Here is a 24035-nt window from a genome sequence, read left to right as displayed (position 1 = left end):
GCAAGCGTGTTGCGTTCTACATGTTGTATGTATAGCTGCTACTGTTTGTTAAGCTATGCAAACATTTGCGCATCAATATGGAGTTTAGGGTTAAAAATTGGTGACGTGATGAATGGATATTGAAAGTCATCAGAAAATGCTGAGTAAAGTGGATGTGAGTCCTTACACTCTACGCACATGTGCGGAATTATACACGGCATTTTGATTCATATTGTGCTCGCGGAATATGAGCTAAGCAGTCAAATCTGCCCGTTTTTAGCCATCTCAGGGAGCGGCCATTTTGTCAATTCTGTCGACTGAAAATGACATGACAGTTGCTCAAGGCTCATCTTATGACCAGTCATGGCTCAGCTTCAGAAAACAGCTGAGCCGTGATTAGTCTGAGCAACTGTGATGCCACTTTGAGTCGGGGTCATCTTGAGAGGCATGTGACGTCGGCAAGTCTTTTGTGTGAGGGCCTGGGGTGTGAGCTGTGGCTGACAGCAGCTCCTGCATGAGCGTACGCTGTGTTCTCTTGGCGTTCAATAAATGTCAGAAAAATGTCAGGACATCACAGTGAGTAAATATACTGTCAAAAAAAAATTCAACTTCCAAGATAGACTAGTTCCCGTCAAATGTCTGCCAGACTCAAGCTCAATGAGGACGAACGCTATAGAAAACGGAGGACTCAACACATGGCACACTGTTGCAGGGAAATCTGCGAATGCGAAACAAATCCTCCCGCAAGTCTACAGATACATATTTTCTGCCCACAATGATGTGATTATTTCCCTGGCGAACAAAAACAGCAGCACCCGCCAACGCATGCAAGCATTCTCCTTCGATGAATTTCAAGCGTGGAATCGCGTTACGTAGAGAGGCGGTTGTACTCCTTTATAGTCCTTTTGATCTTGTTTCTGTCGCCAATTTCTGTCATTCATTTTCGATAGCGCTTGTCGACATTAGGCTGGTGGGGGGAGGTGAAGAAGATCCCAGATGACTTTTGTGGCTACATATTAACAAACACATATTGCATTTGTGACATTTTTTGGGGGCTGGTGCCGTGGCCGGAGATGTTTGTAATGTAAAATCTGCGACTTGGCTTCATGGAAATTGGGAACCACTTGGCTCGGCGAGCTCATTTGACGAGTGTTGACAAAGATTTCAGACTTTTCCTCATGTCACCCTTTTTTGGGAAGGAAAGCATATTTGCTCTCAGTGCTTCTTAAACTTTTACATAAGAACCACCATCACGACCAACAATAAAATGTAGTTGCATAGTAGGCCTAAGTGTTTATTCAAAATTGCGGGTTATTTTTTTTTTTTGTGCAGTACTTTGAAATGTTTTCTTCTGCCTTCCATTTATTTGGCTTGTAATACCACTGTCACTAGATTTAAAACAAAAAAAGATTGAGGCCACCATAACACGGACATGAGTCGTAAACCACTGCACTTGAGTTTTCACGTTATCATTTTGAGGAGATGCGCATCCCGTCGCTGAGTGAAGAAAACCAAATTTAGAGTCAGAATGCAAGTAAGCATTTGGAATGGGGAGTTTCCCTTTAAAAAAAAAATCCTTTCTATTTTTAACATTCCGTCTTCTGCGGTTTTGCTGGTCATCGTCGCCTTGCTTTCTGAGGTGAGTGGCGAATGTGGACGTAAAGACTGAGCGATGGCTGTACTTCTTCTCTCTAATCATTGGGTTGGGCTTGCAGCTCTGGATGCAAATAAACGGACCTCCCAAGACACAGCAAGACATCACATGTATATAAATATAGAGCTACGTGTATGATGAAAAAGCCTTAGGACTATATTTGTACAATATAGGCTAGCTGATTACTGTCCAGAAAAAAACGGTTTTTCTTCATGGTGCTAACCTGCGGTGTGTGGACCAAGAACATTTGATCCTGCTCACCATGCAATTCTAAAAACAAATAAAACCTCAAAGGAACTGGAGGTAAGTAAGCCGCAAAACATCCTCCCCTTTTCGATAGTGCTTGTCTTCTGCAGCTTGGGCCGCTTTTGGCGTGCTCAAAACGAGTATTCACGATCTCATTGGTAAGAAACCTCCACGATCGTCACTTTTCCGGACCCAACGCTGGGTTAGCCATTTCACCCAATTGGGCTTGCTTTTAACCCAGCAGTTCAAAAACATTTCTAAAAAGCAACCAAGTGCAGGTTATGTATCTAAAACGGCCACTTGCCTTATAAAAACGTCAGCTCGCTTTTTTTGGGGGCTATTTACTGAGTCCCTTAATTGTCAAACTCTTCTTCATGTATGGCGAGATGTCTGTAATGCACTCCGCTCTGTGGCCAAGGTGCCTACACCAGACGAAGTGAATCCACGAAAACAGGACGTGACACCAAAACTGTTGAATTCTTTACATTTTATTGCTGTGTTGTTACTTTGTCTGTCATAAAGTACAATTAAACAACAACGTGCTATGTTTTTTACGACATTCAAACTAAATGGGTTCATTTGTTTTCCATTCCCACGCATATTCATCCGCTATTGATAGTTTCTAGTTGATAATTAAGGTGAATGAGAACGTGCAAGGAAACCCATAAAACATTCTACACAACAAGGTCACAGCCAAGATTCGAACTGTGCAGCAGATGTGCAAACCATCTCTCCACCGTACTGCCGCCGCAAAACATTCAGACATAGAAGATCGTAATTTATGATAATAAACATTTGCTGAGCTGTTGCAAAAACATGGTCATGCCATCCTCGGCAGCACCGCAAGAAGCGGCAACTGAGAACCTACACTAATATTATGGAAAAAGTGCAGCCGATAAGATGAATGGCGGTTCCCACAATTGCGTTTGGGAATGGAATTCATCATAAAAGTTCAAGCTCCTCGTCTCATCCCTTCCCGTCGGTGCTGTGCGCAAACAGACTTTACATCTGCCATAATGAAAGACTTGCCTTTTCCTTTTCCTCTCTTTGAGCATCTGTGACCTGTTGTTGTTCCTCATCGCTGCACTGTGTTGTTTTAACACCAGAGGTCCCTGCTGCCTTTATTAATCCACATTTTTCAAAAATGTCAGATCAAATCGAATAAAAGCCACATTGGAGGGAAGCAAGCTTTTTAGGAGTCGTTATAATTTGGAAGTTACAACTCACATTATCATTGTTCAGCTGCACTTTTATATTTTGGCACTGATGTTGTGTTTTATTGAAAAGGAATGTGCCAAACTTAAAGCAGAATTTACAGTAAAGATTAAGCACACTTGTGTGAGTTGTTTAACACTATTGTGTGTGTTTGTGTTACACTGGTTGCATTTTAACCTAGCATATATATATATAAGTGTGTGTGTGTTAGTTATTTCAGTAGTGTATAGCTACGTTATATAAAGAAAGAGCCAACTACTCCACATTATATTTTTTCATAATTTTAGCATGTAGGGGTAACAAAAGTTCATTAGTCTCGAGGAATTGTCGTTTTATATTGTAATTTATTTTAATTGAGAAATTAAAAGAATAAAAATATATAGAAATTGGCCTTGTTTATATGTATGAGTATCATTTTTTTAAATGAACTACTGAAATAAATTAACTTTTGTGGAATGTATTGAAAAGCACTTGCTTATATTTCATGCAAATAAGTCATATGAATGTGGGTAATTAAAAAAATGTGAGACAGGAGAACTAAGTTTTTCCATACTGACTGAATGGTCAACCCCTCTTTGAAAAGGGAACCTTGGGGAAACCCCGCCCCTAAACGTACATCCAATCACGTTGTACTATGCAAATGAGCTACTCTTAAAGATGACTTCGAGCGCTAATCGTGACAGACCATAAAGAAATTCGGCGGCCGCTCGTATTCAAGCGCTGCAACATTTCAATTTTTTTCTTTTTTTGTAAGTTGAATATTGATCCTCCAACAATACTCAAGACCCATCACAGGACCAACGTTGTAATAATATGGGAAAAGAAAATATAAGTTTTTTCACTGCTTGGATACTTTTGGGGAAAATCTTTTCCACTTTTTGTTCGGACCCTGAACTCACCACCAACTCTGTGTTCGGTAAGAGCGACAAAAATCAGTACTTTTGAAATTGCCATTATTTCATCCAACATAAAATTGCATCCGCGTAATTAATGACGTATCTGATCTGATGCTTAATTGATTGATGAATTTGATAAGGCTGTTAATTGCTCGAGAATAATCCCATTAAAACGTAGAAAGTAGACGCCTGCAGGTCTGCGAAACATCTAACTCGGGCAACACGAGGGGTGCATGCAAGAGAAGCCTGCTTCTGGGACCTTTTATGTAAAAAAAAAAAGAGAAAATCATAAGGGAGCGCAACCCCCGACATACGCGCACACACACACATACTCCCATTTAACATAATTATTGCTTTTCAATAATAGGATTTCGTGAACCATTTTAAGTATGAAAATAGCTTCCAATACACGCAAGCATGGGTTGAAGTAATAACATGTTTTCACTTAAAACCTACTAAAATAGCTTTTCATTAATGATCACAATTTGGAAAATTGGATTTCTGTTCAAATTACTTCAATAATAAAATCTCAAATAGTCATTTTTTAATTCTTTAATTTAAAGCTGTTCTGTGCGGTAGGTGTGCTTTAAATGCAAAAGGGGGCGACGTAGTCTTTGTTTTGTGAACCTACTTGTAGACCTAAATGCAAAAATGATGGAGATTCCCAACTGGGATGTATTCAATGGCAAGAGATGTTTTGCAAAAGTGGGAAACTTGCGCAATAATGACTAAAAACTAGGATTGGACTTTTTTTTTTTTTGTTTATGCACTGTGCAGGATTTTTATTCCTCTTTGACCTCTTATATGTGTTGCCACAGCGAACAGCAGCGTCACCCCCACCCCAAACTCCACCTACACCTCCCCGCCCGCCACCACAACCGAGTGGCTCACCGTCTACACGGATATCTTATCCAAATTCTCCCTTCGCACGGCCGACACTCCAGATGATGACATGTGCTACATCGTGGCCGGGAGGCCCGAAACCATCCACGAGTGCGAGTTCAATCCGCAGACGCAGACGTTTGTCATCATCCACGGCTGGACGGTACGTGCACATTCACAAAGAACACCTTTTGACCCCAGCATGTGGGGTGAGGTTCTATTTGAAAGGCCAACCGACTGGATGGATTGCAGTTTAATGAGGTATGTTAGGAGAGCCATCCATTTTATCCTCATCGGGGTCACGGATGAGCTGGAGCCTCTCCCAGCTGACTTTGGGTGTGAGGAGTACAGCCTGGATTGGTTGCCAGCCAACTGCTGTTGTTAGAAAATGTTGAACCAAAATGCTACTTAGAACTCAAGAATGGTTCAATTTAAAAAAAAAAAAAATTGTTTGTTTGAGTGGGATTATGACCTCACTCGTGCATATGTGTGTTGATACCACGTACTTTAGGTAACAGGCATGTTTGAGAGCTGGGTGCCCAAACTGGTGTCGGCCCTGTACGAGCGCGTACCCAACGGCAACGTGATCGTGGTGGACTGGCTGACGCGCGCCAACCAGCATTACTCGACCTCTGCTGCCTACACCAAGCTGGTGGGCCGAGACGTGGCCAAGTTTGTTACCTGGATCCAAGTGAGTCTGCCGGTGTTTTAAATTGGAGATGAACACGCAATCACCTAATTGTAGTTTGATTTGTTTTATTATGAATTTATTTTTATTTTTTGCATTGAGGCTATTTGGTTTAAATGTGCATTTTTCTGTCATCCCTAACCTAACAAACAAACAAGCAAATGGTGATAAAAACAATACATTACCTTTGTGGAGTTTAACAGATTTGTAAAATATCCCAGTAATGCACAAGTGTTGCCGTTTCAAGTATTTCAAAGGATTAATATGCTCATGTGACCAATTAGATAATGATGGTGTGCTTTCAAATTTGATCCCACTGCTTGTGATTTCCTACAAAGACGTTTTACAAGCCTCCTTTACAAGGATCAGTCTTCAGTTATGCGTTGCATATGTTTTCAAAAATGTTCCAGCGATCTCTGAAAAGTGTTGACCTTACTTTTACGTGACTTTTTAATGGAAGTTTATGTTTTTTTGGACACTGCGCTCAATTCCTTTAATCACTGATTATATTCCAAACAACGGCAAGGTTTATAAAGGCCTTTCGTACCTTGTACCGCCAATTATTAGTTTGTAATCCTCATGTAAGCGTTTGTTTATGTTAGGTGTAAATCAGTCAGCATGGTTGTTGTTGTTGTGACTCGTTCAGAAAGAGCTGCAGCTGCCCTGGGACAAGATCCACCTGATCGGTTACAGTCTGGGGGCGCACGTGGCCGGGATTGCCGGGGACCTCACCGACCACAAGATCAGCAGGATCACAGGTAAGATCACCACGTCCAGCGCTACTTATTAAAGTTAATAAAACATCTCAGCTTTTATTCCTAAAGTACAAGAATGAAATACATTTATTCATAATTCACATAAAACACGGTAGCAATATGCACATTTCGAACATTAACACTGTGCTTAAGTAAATGCATGTTTTAAAACAAAACAGATTCATGCAAATGTAAACAAATGAGCTGTACTTAACAAATATACTGCACAGGATTTTTTAAAAAGTTTACGCTACCATAACATTTTGCATATGCCAATCATTTGATTCTTGGCTCACCACTAGAGGGAGCCTGCATACTACACTTTGAGAATCGCTGTTTATTTTTTTTATTTTATTTTATTTTTTTTTAATGGGTTGTTACAGTATATTTACTTCCTGTGATACTGTGGGAAAGGCGACCCATAGCGGATGATGCACTTTTGAGCTGTTTATTGAAAACTGGGAGAACTACTGAACAAGGAAACCTATTGCACTCACTCATGCAGTTGCTGCTGTCAGCCGCAGCTCACGCCTAGACACTCACACACACTTGTTGATGTCACATGCCATCTCACAAGGCCCCGCCTCTTGAAGGCGCATAGCTAACATAAAGACACTACAATACATACAGTATTTTTTAATCTATTTTGTGTTAGAAATGTTTTTCATGTTCAAACACAAATATTACAATGTTTAAAAACACAATCGTATTAGATCTAATTAGAACCAAGACAAAAAAAAAATAGATAGCTTTTGCCCTCTAGTGGTAATTTCATTTTTCTTCCTGACGCTATATTTAGCTGCCAAAGATGGATGAAAAAAAAATAGACATTACTCTTAATAAATAATAATTTTCAAAACAATTAAATAAAATGGAATCAATTTACACGTACAGTTTGGAAATCACCGGCTTGCACATGATGTTCGTCATTGTGGCTTTTCCCGCATTGTCATCTCGTGTCAATCAAAGCTGAGCATGAGCATCTTTGACAAGGGCAGGCCAATTTTTCCAACAACGACCGTGGTGGTGTGACTTACGAAGAGTGGGACATTTTAGCAACGCATGATTGGAAGCAATCATTTTGCTAACGCTGCATACCAGTGAAACCTAATCTGTCGGCTACAACATTCCTAGTCTGTAAATGTATGCACATGCCCTATTAGTGGCAGCCAGTGGGCCCAATCCTTTATTTGCCAGTTGATCCAGATTTAAAACCTCTGACCCGCTTACCATGAATATCCATTTCTCTGCACTTGAGTGGTTCTCCAGCCGAGAAAAAACAGGTCAAAAGCAACTGAACCATTGTTGTCTGTGTAACGGCGTCGCATGACATTATATTGTATTGCATCGCAGGACTGGATCCCGCCGGTCCCACATTCGAGCACGCCGACGACCAGAACACGCTATCCAGAGACGACGCCCAGTTTGTGGACGTCCTGCACACCAACACCCGAGGCTCGCCTGGCCGCAGCATCGGCATCCAGAAGCCCGTGGGCCACATCGACATCTACCCCAACGGAGGCACCTTCCAGCCGGGCTGCGACATCCCAAACACACTGAGGGGGATTGCGCAGGAGGGCATCAAAGGCTTGCAAAGTATGTACAGTCCTCCCCCCCCCACTCCCCGCTCGTGCATGTTGGCTTTGGATTAGGACCATAATCTTCTTTGCATTTTTACTTGCAATGTGCGAAATCTACATCTTGAAGCTCGATTCCAGCTGTAGATACAATGAGGCGCTGCTTAGATGGTCTTCCAATAAAAACAACGGAGGCCGGCTGGGCTATACATTTTATGGCACTGACATTTTGGCCTCTTTCGAGAAATCAATTGAGACACGTTTGTCTTCTGGTCGCTCAACATAAAAAATTAGAGTAACGAGATCCAACAGGCCTGTTTTTGCTCGCGCAGAGATGAAAGGCTTTTTGGATGATTTACTGCTTCCCTTGACTGTACAGTATTAACCGAGCGCGGCAGAAAGTGACTGATATCATCTGGAGGTAACTGTTCTCACGGGTGTCTAGTCGGATTTTTTACAAAAAGTACGAGCAGTCAAAATCGGATTGGATTTTCGAGTCATGCGAAAAAGCTTTTTTTTTTTATTGTTACCTCCGCCAAATTTAAAGAACCAGACTGGAGGTTGTTAGATGTTTTCGCTTTCAATGTGTACTATCCACTTTTGTGGAAATAGAATTTTTCCAAGGTTTTTTTTCTAGACTGTTCACTGGGTTTAACTTTCACTTTCACGTTACCGCCACCTAGAGGACTGGAGTGAAACACTATCCTTCGCAACACGAAAAATTGTAACACTAAAAAGCCTGTTCAATTTTTCTTGTTTGCATTTTTTCCCCTTCATTCAAAAAACATTTTATTACCAACATAACTACATTAACCTTAAAAATAAATGTCTTACAGATTATTTGTTTTGGGAAAGGTATTCATTTATATAGCAAAGGCTCTCCGTAATTTCCTATAAGAACCCAGACTCTACGTTGCTCCTTTTGTCATGCAAACGTAATGTTTTATTGACAGCATGAGTGTACAGGAAAAAAATGCAGATTTTTGCATTTTCTCCGAATCTAAAATTTTTCTCAGCAACCATATAAGGATTTTTGTACGTCTTAAAAGTCCCCAAATGCACCATGCAGTGACTCACATCAAGATGTAATGTAGCTTTGTGCCATTAGTAATAACGTGTGTGTGTGTGTGTGTGTGTGTGCGTGACATGTGCAGACATGGCGCAACTGGTCAAGTGCTCCCACGAGCGCTCCATCCACCTGTTCATCGACTCGCTGCTCAACACGCAGCAACAGAGCATGGCCTTCCGGTGCAACTCGCGCGAGGCTTTCAACAAGGGCCTGTGCCTCAGCTGCCGCAAGAACCGCTGCAACAAGATCGGCTACAACATCAACAAGGTCCGCATGACACGCAGTGTCAAGATGTACCTCAAGACCCGGAAAATGATGCCCTACAAAGGTAAACTACAGAGAAGTGGTGCTCGCTGTTAAATATTTGGTATGGCTTTTAATAGAATGGCTTTTATGTGGAACTTTTTTACCGTTGGAATCCTTTCTAAACATCAGAAATCAAAAGTCATTTATTTACGTATGGAGAACAGTTAAACTTAAACACAATCGTCACACTTACACAGGAGCTGATTTCGACCACAGCTCACACTCAGACTCACATGAGCAGATATTTTAGCGACCGGCAGGTGGCACAGGACAGACGGCACCTATGCATGCAAAGAGTTGATTTCAATATTCTACTACAAGTAGCATGTTCTTATCCAATGTTGAATTGAAATGTTGCATTAAAGTTTTTTTTTTTTTAATGACATAAGAGGAGGAAGTCATTCAAATATACTCCGTCTAATGTATAACGTGCATGTCTTTTTAGTTTTCCACTACCAAGTCAAGATGCATCTGTTCAGCAAGGAAAGCCTGACGTTCAATGAGCAGCCTGTCAAAATTTCCCTGTATGGAACCCATGGAGAGAAAGAAGACATCCCCTTTGTCCTGTACGTATTTTGTGCTACACTTGATTATTTACATTAATTAAGAAAATTCATTTTTGATTTTTTTGGGGGGTCTTTAATTAGCCACAGTCAAGATTTCAAAGACTTAATTTGGAATCATCAATCCATAATATCGATGTTCATATTTATTAAAAAAACATAGAATGTAATATTATGATAAAAGAATAAAGTCAATGTATGAAGAGAAAAAGTCTTTTATGAAATCAGTGATATATTACTTAATTTAAGCAATCAAGCAGTAGAAGATGTCGGCCACATCCGAGTGCTCACCACCCAAATCCGCCCGCCCACAGGCCCGTCATGAACGGCAACAGCACGCTGTCCTTCCTCATCACCACCGACGTGGACATTGGTGACCTGATGATCGTCAAGCTGCTTTGGGAGAAGGATGCCATCTTAAGCTGGTCGGACTGGTTGGGCAACAACAAATTCTACATCAGAAAGCTGCGAATCAAGTCGGGGGAGACCCAGTCGAAGTAAGTCCCTTAACGAAAATGTCAATGTATTGTAAATGTATTTATGTTGGTCCTGGATTGGACGTCCATCCAGAGGTAGGAAGTCCACACTGTCATTTGAGAATTGTATCTCACTTTCGAACACAATAAGTTACAATTTAGTAACTTTTTTTTCTTGCACTCAACAAACACTCTGTTTCTTAATAACTAAAACTCATACTAAAACTAATAAAGAGCAAATTAAAATGAAGCAGTAAAAAAAAAAAAAATAATAATAATAAAAATGAACAGACTTGCTCTACTCAACTCAACTCCAAAAATTAAAACAAACAAAGTCAAAACGAAATAAAAACTAACTATAATGAAAATTCCAAGACTATTATAAACCTGGTCAAGACATATAGAACATTTTGCAAACACCATGAAACAACAATGTCATAAAAAGTAGATATAAGCTGTGCCTCAATATTTCAAGCGGTCACTTGGTCGACTTTTTTGCCTTGGGTCGCAAGCCAAAACTGGAGTGCAACTAAAAAATCTGCCATCTAGTGGTGCATGGTGATATTACAACGCAAAGCCACGGTTATTTTTTCTTCTTTTTTTTTTCTTCAATCGCTTCACTTGCCTCCGTGTACTGTAAATGTAGCATGATATCAAAGTTTGAAAATTGTTTTGAAGATTGGCCATGAAAATGGGATGTGAGGGTCCATTCATTGCCGCTTGCAGATTTCATTCTGATTATTGTTATCATTGTGATCTTCAGGGTGATCTTCGTTGCAAAGGAAACCAAGTTCACTGACCTGGTCAGAGGAGGCGAAGCTGCAGTGTTTGTCAAGACCAAAGAAGATTCCATGAGTCGCATAGAGAAATTGTAAGAGACACGTGCCTTATTTTTGTATATTTTTTCCAACCTGTAATTTTTTTTATCATGGTAATTTATTGTAATTGTCTCTCTGTCTAACCATTTGCAAACATGCGCCGGGTTGCTAGCCAATCGCAGTGCTCAAATAGATAAACATTCACACTGACATTCTCACCAGTTTAGAATCTTGCTGTCATGTTGTACTTTAGCCAGCAAACTAACACAATTGACAACAGTCTTAACGATAAAATCATCAACGAGCATGCCCATCCATAATCCGAAGTGAGAAAACATCCATACTGCCGTCATTCTTTGGCACACCGCTCGAAAAGGCCAAGTGTGAAGTTTTGAACGTGTCTTCTTTCTGCAGGAGGCACAAGTTGAAGATGCAGGGGAGTCAGTTTGGTCAGAATGATGCTTGAAGATGCAGTTGAACACACTCACACACGAGCTACATCATCATCATCATCATCATCATCATCATCTTCGTCGTTCTGCACAACATCAAGATGAACGTGCACAGCCAAAGAAGGACAAAAGCACAACACTTCCTATGAAGCGACAATCAAAGCACACACTTACTCTTTACAAGATGACTCTGAACCTTTGGAGATAAGAAATGTTGCACGGATGATGATGTGCTCACATTTGTACACGTTCTCTTTTCAATCATTTGTCTCTGCTTATTGTATGTTGTTTATACACACTTTCTGTGCCTGTATGAACTTTGGATTAATGCTCATGAGAGTGGTTCATTGTGACAGGTGTGATTTAGGCACATTTTTGGAGTGTTTGTCTTACAAATGCAAAACGCTGATTTATTATTATTAGTTTCTTTCTTTTTTTTTGTCCCTTTGCCTAACTACTAACTGCCAACAATCGACAGGGACCAAAGAGTTATTGACTGTCTGCTGAATCACATTGGTCTTGTAAATACCATTTTTATATATATAAAAAAAAAAAACAGAAATCTGCGTTTTATATTTGGAATTCTGAATTATGTTCATTTGATTGGATTATGTTTTGGTAATTGTATCACAGGTCACTTTAAACTCTTTCGTCTACAGCCGGGCAGACATTTAAAAAAAAAAAAAAATGAATTATGCCCAGTTTGAGATTGCAGCCTTACTTTCAAAGGCCACACATGTTACAAGATTGTTGGAAATAAAAATACACACGCAAGCTGCTGGAGTTTGTGATGGACCTCCCCACACCATCGACAGAATATATCTCAAGAATACACCTTAATGTATTTATTGAATGTACAATTATATATTTGTATATTAAGTTGTAATATATTTTGTCATGCTTCCGTTGTCTGTATTTTTATTAAAAGCCGCTCTGATTTATTCTTTAACGTGCCAGCTGTATGAACCTGGGATTCAATTTGTCTCCATGGCTGCTGTTGAGCACATTTACCAACTGATTTGCAATGCACTGTATCAAGAAATAGCCCAGGGGGTTTAATAAAGGGAGAAAATGATATTTTGATATTGATTGATTGATGATATTTTGACTGCTCACGCTGCTTTCAGTGGATATATTGTTAGGTATCCATTTGAGTTAGGACTCAAATGCAGGAAAGCAAGGAGTACCAAAAAAAAAAAATCATTCTCAACAAGGCAAAATAAAAAGTAGTGGAGTGGCAGGATCAATACGAGACAAAAAAAAGTTCAAAAATACAAAGACGTTAATACAAGCAAACCGACGAGGCAGTGACGAACACCTGGACAAGGCACGAGTGGTTGGAGGCAGCTGATTGGTTTACACAATGGACCGGGCTGATGAGAAGAGACAGAAACAAATCTAATCCGTAGACAAGAAATTAACAGAGACATAGGGAAACAAGAAACATGAAAAAAAGCCAAACAAATATAGACTAATATGTCACATTGACTGGGAAAAAAATCTAACATCATCTGATGCCTTGCAGAAGTGCTAAATGGAAACATATTCACATAATTTGAACATACAGTAAAATGGATGTAAAAAGTCTACACAACCCTGGTCAAATACCATTTTTGTGATATACAGTTAAAAAAAGGAAACGAACAAAATAACTTAAACTAAAATTGAAAAAACATTTTCTTTAATGAAATAAAATAAAAACTAAAACGTAAAACTAAAAGATGAACACTCAGTGAAACTACGTTTTATGTTTAAAAAAAAACAAAAAAAACAGCCATCTGGGAGTTGTAGTCTTCTCAACGTCTGTCGCATAGTAACTACACATGTAAGCAGCAGCCAATAAAAAAAGAGCACGCAAATGACGTCGCTGCTCCGAGACGATTTTGTGTGTGGCTTTGGCTTGAATGGCACACCAGCTCTTAACATTTAACTCAACCTGAAACACAACCCGAGGTAAAAAGTGCTTTTCTTCTTTGCTTTATACGTGAAAAAATGTATAAAGTCTGTTAAAAAAATTTTGCCCTGTAGAGCAAAGTTTCATACTTCTCAACGGGAATTCAACCCATAAATCAACTTTAGAAGTTGGCAATTTAGCAAACAAGGCATCCTAGCTTTATTATAATTAGGGAGCATGCATGCATTCCTTATATTCATTATGCACGCCATTTATTGTGATTCAAAGTCTGTGGACTGTTAAAACCGTAAACTGTTTATCAAAATGTTTTGAAAAAATATTTTTGTTGAATTTTCACTGTACCACAATGCCATGGTCTTTTTTTTAAATCTTCAACACGTGTATAACACTTGTTTTTAAAAACGAAAACTAACACTAAAACCAACTAAAATTAATAAAAACTAACAAACCCACCTTGAAAACCTATTAAAACTACAAATCTCAAAACGAAATAAAACCTAACTATAATTAAAATTCCAAGGCTGTAATATCCCTTCCTGTACCAATAAGAGCAATATCTACAAGTCCTGCTACTTGTCACTAAAATATATTTGATATCTTAAAAACTAAAAATAAAAAATCTTCCACACACATAAGGAACATAGCGATATGTACCAAGAAAATATTAAGTGCAATAAGCATCATGACTCAGTCAGTGGAAAAACTTTTTTTAAATTTGAATTTTAAATATCTTCACAACAAAATATTAAATGGAGAAAATATTAGGTGCATACTATGCTCATGACCTCATTTGATTGGGTACCTAATGTAGTGTCCACTGAGTGTAGTCGGAGGAGTCATGGGTGAAACATTCCTAGAAATAAACAAAGCGATACGAGGAAATATTTTTCTGAATGCTGTTATATTTTTCATCACTGTGCAAACATGCTACATTTGAGATCCCACCCTTTTTTTTTTTATCCGTTCCAAGGGTGGGAACAGCAAAGGAGGCCACGGATTTTCGAGGAAAAACGTTCAAGTTCACAGAAGAATTAAAGCAGGACAGCTGCAGCAACACGTTAGCGAGTGCTCATGGGGAACATATTGAATGTGGATTGCACTCAGAGAATCAGGAATACAGCATTGTGAAAATACGCGTAATGTCACTGAATTGAAGGCCAAATACATGCGAGCGTCCATCCAGCTATTGGTCTCCGTTCAGGCAGAAATCTGACATTGAGCGCTAAACGCAATCGAAAATTCCTGGGTAGATAACAGTGGCGGGCGTGGGCCTTCTCTCAGCAGCACAGCCCCACACACCCACCCCAAGTCCTGTTGATGAATGTATTTACATTGGGAGAACGTTCACTCAGCACCACAGTCCCCAGTTCACAAATAAAAATTTGCATGCAAGTCACACTGTAGAATCGTGGCTAATCAAAATGCAATACTCGCAATGCCTGCATGGTGATAAGCCCCAAAAATCGCGAAAAGTCTTGTCCGATTTATCCTCACAATGTCCATTTTTCTTTTTTTTTTTTAAACTCTGCCTTTAAAATGAATTATGTCTGACAGTCGTCTCCTTTTTCTTACCAATCAGAGAATTAGAACTCCCGCTATCTCTGTTTAATCAATCGTTTGATTGATTTTAATTGTTTAAAAAAAATGGAAGCTGCACAAACAGGACACACAAAAAACTGTTGAAAATAAATCGTCCTTTTGAAATGCTGTTCCAATACCTCTGGAGGGGACTCAAATTGCAAATTGGTTGTTCGGCCTCACTACATGCTGATATCTTTTCAGCCATTACCTCGTTTGTCCCTTTTTTTTGTGCTGGCATCCAATGTCGGTTGTGAGCGCGCACACTCTGCAGCCGGTGTGCCGGCCTTTCTTGTGGGCGTTGTGTTCTGTACTTCTGGTACTTTGGAAAAAGATAAAACTAGAGCAGTATGTCAACACACCATAAAAAATCAATGGCAGGTGCTGGATATTGACAATTAGCAACAATATTCCTCTGGCGTTTTTACAAACATTTGATATCTAAAGTAAAATAAGTTATTTTTTTCTGATTTGTTTTTCTTTTTAGCTCAAATGGCTTTTTTTGAGGCATTATGATAGCATGGCAACCGCAGGCGATGTGAGGAAAAAGGAGCCCCAGATGTCTTCAAGGGGCCCCTTGTGTTTTGCCTCGCAGCTTGTGTTCTGGAATGTCAGTTTTGGCCGCCGTAGACCGCTGACACACTGTTATCTCCTTAGCGTGCCACAACTTTAATTAAGCTCACGTTGTAAGAGAGAAATCCGACCACCACAAAGCATGAGGCGATCAAAACTGTTTGGAAAAGATTTGCAAAAGACCGGAAGGTGATTGAACTAAAGTTTGCACAGCCCAGCCTACGGTGGCCGAGAAGTCCAAACAGGTAGTAAATATTCTGCGTTTCAGATGCTTTCACAATTTGTCATGGTGTCGCTGACTGAGCTGTGACTGCACTTCCACTCCAGTGTAATGATTGACTTTACAACAACGGTATGTTTCCATTCTCCGCCCTGAGCTTGACAACCAATGGGGCGAATCAGGTTCTATTTAAGACGCGGACTCGACGCTCACGAGGTTCTCGACGAACGGAAGTATCTCTTTTAGGTTTCAAAATAAAGGTTCCCGTCAAGTTAGAATTTGGTCGTCTTTGATAGCAAAATATAGTTAAATGTAATTGTATATTAAAATGTATTTATGGTTTTAAGTTACAGTAATGTGTAATATTAAGGAAAGAATAATAAATTAGCTTTTGTTATTTTTTTAATGTCAGTCAAAAGGAGTCTGTTCAAATAACCTTAGCCTACATCTGGAATGTTCTGTCTTTTATCATTAATACAGTGAAATTGAGCGGAAAAGTGAATATCGCTTGGATCGGGCAAAACTGTTGTGCCTCCAAATTTCTAAGAGATAAAAATACCTCCACATTGCATCAGCAAAGAGAGCAAGTTGTGGACCTAGTAGAATAGATAAGTGGAGGTTCTTGAACCAAGTACAGCGATATTTACTTAGCGACTTGATTTAGAGTGTGTGCTCCTAAATGTTCTACTACTTTGGAATTGTTTTTGTTCCCTGACTGTTTGCATAGTTGCTGAAGTCAAATAATAAATTTTCACTGGAAAGGGGGTGATGTGGTTCTTGGAAAATAAAAATCTAATTTAAATGTATTTCCATAATTTAGCAGCAAATGGGCAATCCTTCACAAAATAACACTCCTTGTCAATGTCTAATCTGACACAACAAAAAAGAAAAAAAATAATTACGCGAGTGAGCCCCATACCTTTATGTATTTTAATTCACCTGCTAACATGACGAGTTTGCTCATATTATATATTGCGTACTTTTGCGGACGCAATTTAACGGTTGTCACTCCATATTCTTCTTCTTATGTTGAAAAATAAATACGACTGCTTCTGCTTTCAACCGCTTCCGTTCAAGGAGCTTCCGCTCACGGAGATTCCCCGCGAGAGTCGAGAGAGCGACACGCACACGCACACGCACACCGCGCAATCGCGCAATCGCGCCTACCCTCCCTGTTCAAGGTGGTTCGCATGCTTGCGCACTGCGCGCAACACGACGCACGAAACGGGATTACTCCATTTGAAAAAAACTCGCCAACAAACCAACTAGGATCGAATCAACTCTTCTGCATCTCCCGACGCGGTTGAAGACACTTTCTGCCAACAAAAAGCTGTCAAAGCAATGAAAGCCTGGAGAGTTGGCTTTCTTTGCTTGGTGGTGTTGAACGCAGCAGTTCGCAATGTGACGTCTTTGGAGCAGGACCTCAGCGATTCTATTTTTGGTGAGTTACCAAATGAGCCCCCACCCCAAGTCTACATTTACGTATGAAAAGTGAGCTTGAGACATGCTAACTTATTAGACATGTATGTGACATGATTTGACGTCATTGGAGTGCAAAAAAAAAATTGAAGGACGTTAACGCGGGGTTGAATGGTGATGCGGTCGGGCTACTGTGACTCGTGCAGGAAGTTTTTTATGTTGTAACCTCAGAAATGCGAGGGTCTTGTGTACCCACCCCCACTCTGTGCGCACATACACACACACACACACACCCTCCCCCCAATTGAGTCAGCTGACTCCTCAGAAACTTATAGAAGCCGCTTCTGGTTTCCATGGCGCTCAGTCTGTCAGCATGAAGTCCATCAGGTCTTAAGGGGCCACAAGAGGCGAGCTTGGCCGGCCAAAGCATTAGCTCATCCACCCCAAAAATAAACATTTGATGCCAAACTTTGCTCCCCACACAGGTAACTTCCTGGATCCCGTCAAAGACTTGTTTGAGCAGAAGCATGACAGCAATCAGACGGTGGCCAGATTCTCCCTGCGCAGACCGTCCCATCCGGAAGACGACCTGTGCTACATCTTTCCCGGCCAAGCCGACTCGCTGGCAGCCTGCGCCTTCAACAGCACCGCTAAAACCTTCCTCATCATTCATGGGTGGACGGTGAGACGCGCCACATACTTCCACCGGTTGGGGCTTGTCTCCCAATTGTAAATTTGCTTAGGGCACCAACTTGTGCGTTCAGCGCTTCCACACACCGCAAAGAATGCAAGCTAAAGTTTGCATCAACCCACCCCTTACCCCATAAAAACAATTATTGCACTCCAAAGTACTTTTTAACCAGTGGTAAAATTCTACTTACGTAGAAGAACAGGTTCTTAGGCTTCATTACGATGCCTGATGCTACACATGGAAACAGGAGCGCAGAACAATCAGTCGATTATTGGATCGATCAATCGATGAATTGTATGACACTTATTCAAAAACAGCACATGAATTGAAATTGACAGTGCAGAAAACACACAAACATATATTAGTCATGATTCCTTTACTGGTTGAGTCCGTAACATGTCATCATTCAGCACAAAGCTTTCATGGAGGACTGCAGAACTCTCAGAATTGTTCTTATTAAGAGACTGAAATCCTGATGATTTGGACAGCTTTAAATGAAACAAGGTGTGTAAACGATTAATCGATTATCAAAAACATTTATCGGTTAATTTTAGAATCGATTAACTGTTGCACCAGTACTTTGCTCAGAGGAGTATCAAGAGGCCAGTTTTACAGTATATGGCGTTTGGCTAAATTGTGGAGTATCAAAAATAAAAATGTCTGGTGGCACGGTGTGCGACTGGTTAGCACGATGGCCTCACAGTGCAGAGGTTGTGGGATCGATTCCGGCTCCTGTATGGTGTTTGCATGTTTTTCTGCGGGTGCTCTGGTTAATCCCACATTCCAAAAACATGCATGGTAGGTTGATTGGACGCTCTAAATTGCCCGTCGGTATGAGCGTGAGAGTCTATGTGTGCCCTGCGATTGACTTGTACTCTTTTTAATTTAATGTAAGCATGTATCGCCATGAGTGCACGGCACCACACTGCCCCTAAGAGGCCAAGGAGCACATAGCAGGAACAGCTGGTGTTTCTATCGGATCTTATTGCTATTATTTAAAAATATTATTAATATACTTGGATACCAATTTATTTTCTGGTTGTTCGTTCAGATTAAAGTGGACCGGCACTTTCCGCGGAGGATTGGTCTCACAAAATCTGTGCACAATTGATGGCCATTGAAATGCAAAATAAGCTACCCAAAAATCACTTAACAGGGCGAAATGGAGAAAAAGAAGCTCCCTAAATCCCCCAAAACAAAAACATTTGATAAAATGTTGACATTTTCATTTTTTTTTAATTCCGTGAAAATGCGAACCCACAGGTGCCATTGCGCATGGCACCCACTCACTATATTTCAAGTTGAGTTTTGGTAGTAGGTTTATTAATCATGATTTAACAATCCATCAAATCACAATATAAGTTTCTCTAAGTCGCCCACATGTAGCGCATTGCACTCATTTTGTGTTTTTACCATCAACAGTTGAGTGGCATGTTTGAAAGCTGGGTGGCGAAGCTGGTGTCGGCGCTGTACGCACGAGAGCTGCTGGCCAACGTCATCGTAGTGGACTGGCTGAGTACGGCTCAGAACCACTATGTGGTCGCAGCCCAGAACACCAAGGCGGTGGGGCAGGAGGTGGCACGCTTTATTGACTGGATTGAGGTCAGTTCCAGCATCCATTCATCCATCCATTTTTCTAGAGCACGTATCCTCATTGGGGTGAAACATCTCACAGCACATCTCAGCTGACTTTGGGCTATTCTCTAACTGTGAATAAAACACAACTTGCATATTTTTAATTATGGCCGTCTGACAGGAAACCACCAATATTCCTCTTGACAACCTGCATCTGATTGGCTACAGCCTCGGTGCTCACGTGGCCGGCTTCGCTGGAAGCCATGCGACTAACAAAGTTGGAAGAATAACAGGTACAAGGCAAAAAGAACATGGCGCCCTCCAAACACGTTAAAGTCGCTTACGCCTGCGCTGACACGCCCTTCCGACTACGTCTGCAGGTTTGGACCCGGCCGGGCCCGACTTTGAGGGTAAGCACGCCCACCGGCGCCTCTCCCCAGATGACGCCGGCTTCGTCGACGTCCTCCACACCTTCACCCGAGGCTCTCTGGGTCTCAGCATCGGCATCCAACAGCCTGTGGGCCACGTGGACATCTACCCCAACGGAGGAAGCTTCCAGCCAGGCTGCAACCTGAGAGGGGCTCTGGAGAAGATTGCCAACTTTGGGATATTTGGTAAGAAATACAATTTGTAAGTATTTTTTTTGTCTAATCTCATAAGGCTGAGGTGGGCAAGCTATGGCCCGGGGGCCACATGCGGCCCGTTAGACGTTTTAATCCGGCCCGCCGAACTTGAAAAAAAAAAAGAGTTTTATTTTCTAAATACTGTGGTATTTCAAAGACATATGTATTACATAACAAATACATTGCACAAGCAATAATCGCGAAATAAAAATAAAAGTTGCGAGCTCCATGTAACAAAATAAACGTAGAATTTCTTCTGAACTAAAATACTCAAGTGAACCCAAAACTCTAACAGGTTAAATGAAGCTCGTTACAACCCAGCTTTGGTTCTGATTAGAGTTGAATTTGGGGCACATCGGAACCATCGGCATGAGGAGCCCCTGTAGGTAATTTGACATGTTGCATTCGTGTGCACGGAAACTTGAGGCAGTCTCAGTGTCCAACAAGGCATCACATGTGCTATTAGTCCAAACAAAAACAGTCCAGCAGCTTGGCTGCGCATTGCTTGTCACTAATCGGTCTTAGTGGCGGACATTGTTACTGCCACTCACACAATGACCCCATTCACAGCAAGCTGAACAGGAGCAGAGGGGCCCAAATGAGTCTTTGTAGATAGTGGCACTCTGCATCTTGGCTCACGCTCTAGTTTCCGCAGTAGATGAGTATAAATGTAACCCTTTGCCTTTTTTTTTAAAAATCAGTTTTCAATGTGTTGTTTCTTCCACAGCCATCGCCGATGCGGTCAAGTGCGAGCACGAGCGCTCTATCCACCTCTTCATCGACTCTCTGCTGAACGAGCGGGAGGCGGCCAAGGCCTATCGCTGCGGCAGCAACGACAGGTTCGATCGCGGCATGTGCCTGAGCTGCCGCAAGAGCCGCTGCAACACGGTGGGCTACGACATCAGCAAGGTCCGCAAAGCGCGCAACGTTCAGATGTATACCAAGACCAGAGCCAGCATGCCCTTCAGAGGTTAGTGCTTTGCGACCCGACAGCATTGTTACAGCATTGAGCTCCTGCAAAAAACATAGCTGCAAAAGAGACATAAGAAGTGGTTCAGGTATTTGCACGCTTTCACTCTGCATAGATGTGATATTGCATTTAGGCATCCCTCAGTCAGATATTTGAATTAAATCTATCGATACACAAAGCTGCATGTCGCCAAGTCATAAAAATACAGTATATTCAATAATAAAAAAGTGATACATAACAACATATTTTGGGAGCCCGTGAATTAAATTTATTTATTGCTGACTTTGTTAATAGTGATGGCCGGTCAGTGAGTTCAAATTAAAAATGGCACTTTCCTCCCCACTTATAAAAAAAAAAAAAAAAAAGACAACAACTAACTTTTCATTGAACCCGCAGTAACATTGTTGTCATATCATTTATCATTTTTGAGACATCTGGCAACGAATAACAAGATAGCTGACATCGCCACTGGTGTGTGTGAATGCGCACACGGCGATGTCCCGCTTTGGCCATTTCTGTCTGAAAGGCAAAGGCAACCCCAGCTCGACTGTTTTAGCCACTAATGCGCCAATTAGCCTGGAATGCAGTGTGAAAATGGCTCGGGGCTCTTTGGCAAAACAGCCAATGTTGGCATTTCTTGGTACGATGCTGCTCAATTCACTGCTCTTTGGATTTTTCAAAGAAGCTAACCAAGAAGTCTGCCGTGGATGCGATGGCATGGCCTCAAAGCACTTCCTTGGCTTCCAATCAGCTTGCGTTAAAATAATCACTCTTACAAAAAGGGGGTGGGGGTGCTAGGGGTCACTTGGGGAGGGGGGGGTTCTGCAATAGTATGCTGAGTCAAGCGTCTCTTAAGAGGTTTTGGTTCTCCTTGTATAGTTTACCACTACCAGCTGAAGATCCACTTCTCCAGTAAAGTGAACCGCTCGGAGATGGAGCCCTCACTGACCGTCTCGCTGTTCGGAACCAACGGGGAGGCGGACAATCTGCAGCTTAAACTGTGAGTGTGCTATAAAATCTAGCTTCCGTGTAAGAGAATGATATTACTTACTGTAAATCAGCAGTTCTACACGCCGTTGTGTTTCGGCTGCACAATAACAGAACAGGAAGGAAGCACAAAGATTAGCAGGATTGTAAACCGTTATTTGTGTTTGATGTGTTGGCTTCATGGGTAACGTTGAACGTTTATGACATACTCTGGTCAAACATTGACACAGGAAGGAGAAAATTGCAACAAATAGGACACATTCCTTCCTGCTGGTGACCGAAAAGAACATCGGCGAGCTGTTGATGTTGAAATTCAAGTGGGAGGAGTCAAACGGCTGGTCGGCCTCCAGTATGCTGAAGATGGTCTCTTCGTGGTGGTCTGGCGACTCCGACGGCGCCAACATGGAGGTGCACAAAATTCGCATCCGGGCTGGAGAGACGCAGCAAAAGTAAGTCGGTGGAAAAAATGTCGGGATATTCTGCTTTGGGGTTGAAAAAGTGAGGAGTTAATGATAACAGACTGTGATGTTTTTTTAATTTTTTTTTCCAGGGTTGTGTTTTGTGTAAAAGATCCCGATTCTTCCAAATTAACGCAGGAGCTTACCTTTGTCAAATGCAAGGACAAATGGCGAAGCAATCTGAAACACACTTCCAAAAGGTAAATAAACTTCTTCCACCTGCTTTATCGCCACAAAATAATCTCTTTGTCAAGGCTTTGTCGATAAAAAAAAAAAAAACATCTTTATCTGTAGAATTACCTTGGAGGCCCACTGACCCTGCAGAGAAAAGAACCTTCACTACTCTCGTGTCCTTTTCAGCACTTAGTAAATAATTTATTTGATGTCTCGTGATACAAAAAAAAGTCCCGCACTGACTTATGTTAAATCATCATACATGTTAATGCTGCAAACTAATTGTTGTTTTTTTTAGTTAATTCATTGGTGTATCATTAGTGCCTAAAGAGTCGACACTCACAGTCAGTTATCAAGTTTTTTTTTTAAAGTCCATGTAAACGTTACCATCGTTTCTTAAAGCCTAATGTTACCTTCCCAAAGAGACAGGGAGTGCTTGTTGTTGTTGTTTTTTTGTTTTTTTTGCTTTGCTTTAAAGGTTGTTTTACGCAATAGTGTATTTCTGTACTGTATGACATATATGTATGTAACCTAACAAAGCATTCACCACTGTGGCCCCCGGCACCGCATGTGACTGTGGGACTGGATCAGTGTGCCTTAAGCTCAACAAAGCGCTTTGTTGCCGTGCGTGTGTTTTTATGGCTGCTTTATTGTTGTTATGACAACAAACAGACATTACTGCCGTCTTTCTACTCAGTTACACCTCCGTGCTGTGAAACATTACTCGGCTGGTACCTCAACAAACACCTGATGTTGTTTTGATATGGTTACTTTGTTGTTGCTGTTTTTGTGTGTGTGTGAATGTGGCGCAAAAATGATTGGTAATCAATAATAATCTTTTATTTAGCAGGGTTTCGGACAGTCTGCTGTGTATTTAAATTTATTGCAATGTTGCTGAATGGATGGAGGTTGTCTTTGTGTATGGAAACAACGACTACATAATTTGTGCGTGATGCACCTCAGAGATCGGTACTGTAATCATTGTGACTTTATTTTCCACCTCAATAACACATGCACAAATTCCGTTTTTGCACTGACTGCAGAGGTGGGTATTTTTAAACCGTGTACAGACAGGATGTAATGTAAATAAGAAGTAATGGATTTTCTAATAAAACGCACATTGGGGTTAAATTTAGTCTGTTCTCCATGTATATAAATGTAAATATGTGGTGCTATGATGTGTATATTTAATAAACACGTGAGAGGTCACATTGTCTTCCTTTTTTGCTTTTGATAAAAAAGTGGAAATAACTGTCAATTTACTTGAAAGTAATCT

At 40.9% G+C, this 24035-nt stretch overlaps 2 protein-coding genes across 2 annotated transcripts; both read left to right on the top strand.

Moving 5' to 3' along the window:
* Window positions 1-3779: 3779 nt before the first annotated feature.
* Window positions 3780-12651, top strand: lpla (lipoprotein lipase a). Its single transcript, XM_088312478.1, has 10 exons — window positions 3780-4010; window positions 4809-5035; window positions 5384-5563; window positions 6207-6318; window positions 7669-7911; window positions 9047-9289; window positions 9713-9833; window positions 10145-10327; window positions 11070-11177; window positions 11539-12651. Exons 1-10 carry the CDS (start codon window positions 3908-3910, stop codon window positions 11588-11590), a joined length of 1572 nt encoding a protein of 523 aa, XP_088168604.1. The 5' UTR covers window positions 3780-3907; the 3' UTR covers window positions 11591-12651.
* Window positions 12652-16949: 4298 nt separating this feature from the next.
* On the top strand, window positions 16950-23968 carry lpl2a (lipoprotein lipase 2 a). The gene is made up of 10 exons (XM_088312626.1): window positions 16950-17303; window positions 17767-17963; window positions 19395-19574; window positions 19729-19840; window positions 19928-20161; window positions 20898-21140; window positions 22020-22140; window positions 22358-22576; window positions 22678-22785; window positions 22880-23968. The coding sequence occupies exons 1-10, from the start codon at window positions 17204-17206 to the stop codon at window positions 22899-22901; spliced, it is 1536 nt and encodes a 511-aa protein (XP_088168752.1). The 5' UTR covers window positions 16950-17203; the 3' UTR covers window positions 22902-23968.
* The last annotated feature ends 67 nt before the right edge of the window (window positions 23969-24035 follow it).

This window comes from Idiotropiscis lumnitzeri, chromosome 13 (assembly GCF_059441095.1).
Source record: "Idiotropiscis lumnitzeri isolate Australia: NSW breed Sydney's pygmy pipehorse chromosome 13, RoL_Ilum_1.0, whole genome shotgun sequence".
Classification (NCBI taxonomy): Eukaryota; Metazoa; Chordata; class Actinopteri; order Syngnathiformes; family Syngnathidae; genus Idiotropiscis; species Idiotropiscis lumnitzeri.
Note: the sequence above shows the minus strand (reverse complement) of the source record. Positions and strands in the feature narration are given on the sequence as shown.

Bases quoted from the DNA above. Each gene is read 5' to 3' on its own strand.
- lpla (XM_088312478.1), top strand. From the start codon at position 3,908: ATGGGAAAAGAAAATATAAGTTTTTTCACTGCTTGGATACTTTTGGGG. The intron at 5,036-5,383 runs GTACGTGCACAT...CACGTACTTTAG, and splicing joins TCATCATCCACGGCTGGACG to GTAACAGGCATGTTTGAGAG. The intron at 9,290-9,712 runs GTAAACTACAGA...ATGTCTTTTTAG, and splicing joins GAAAATGATGCCCTACAAAG to TTTTCCACTACCAAGTCAAG.
- lpl2a (XM_088312626.1), top strand. From the start codon at position 17,204: ATGAAAGCCTGGAGAGTTGGCTTTCTTTGCTTGGTGGTGTTGAACGCA. The intron at 21,141-22,019 runs GTTAGTGCTTTG...CTCCTTGTATAG, and splicing joins AGCCAGCATGCCCTTCAGAG to TTTACCACTACCAGCTGAAG. The intron at 22,577-22,677 runs GTAAGTCGGTGG...TTTTTTTTCCAG, and splicing joins GCTGGAGAGACGCAGCAAAA to GGTTGTGTTTTGTGTAAAAG.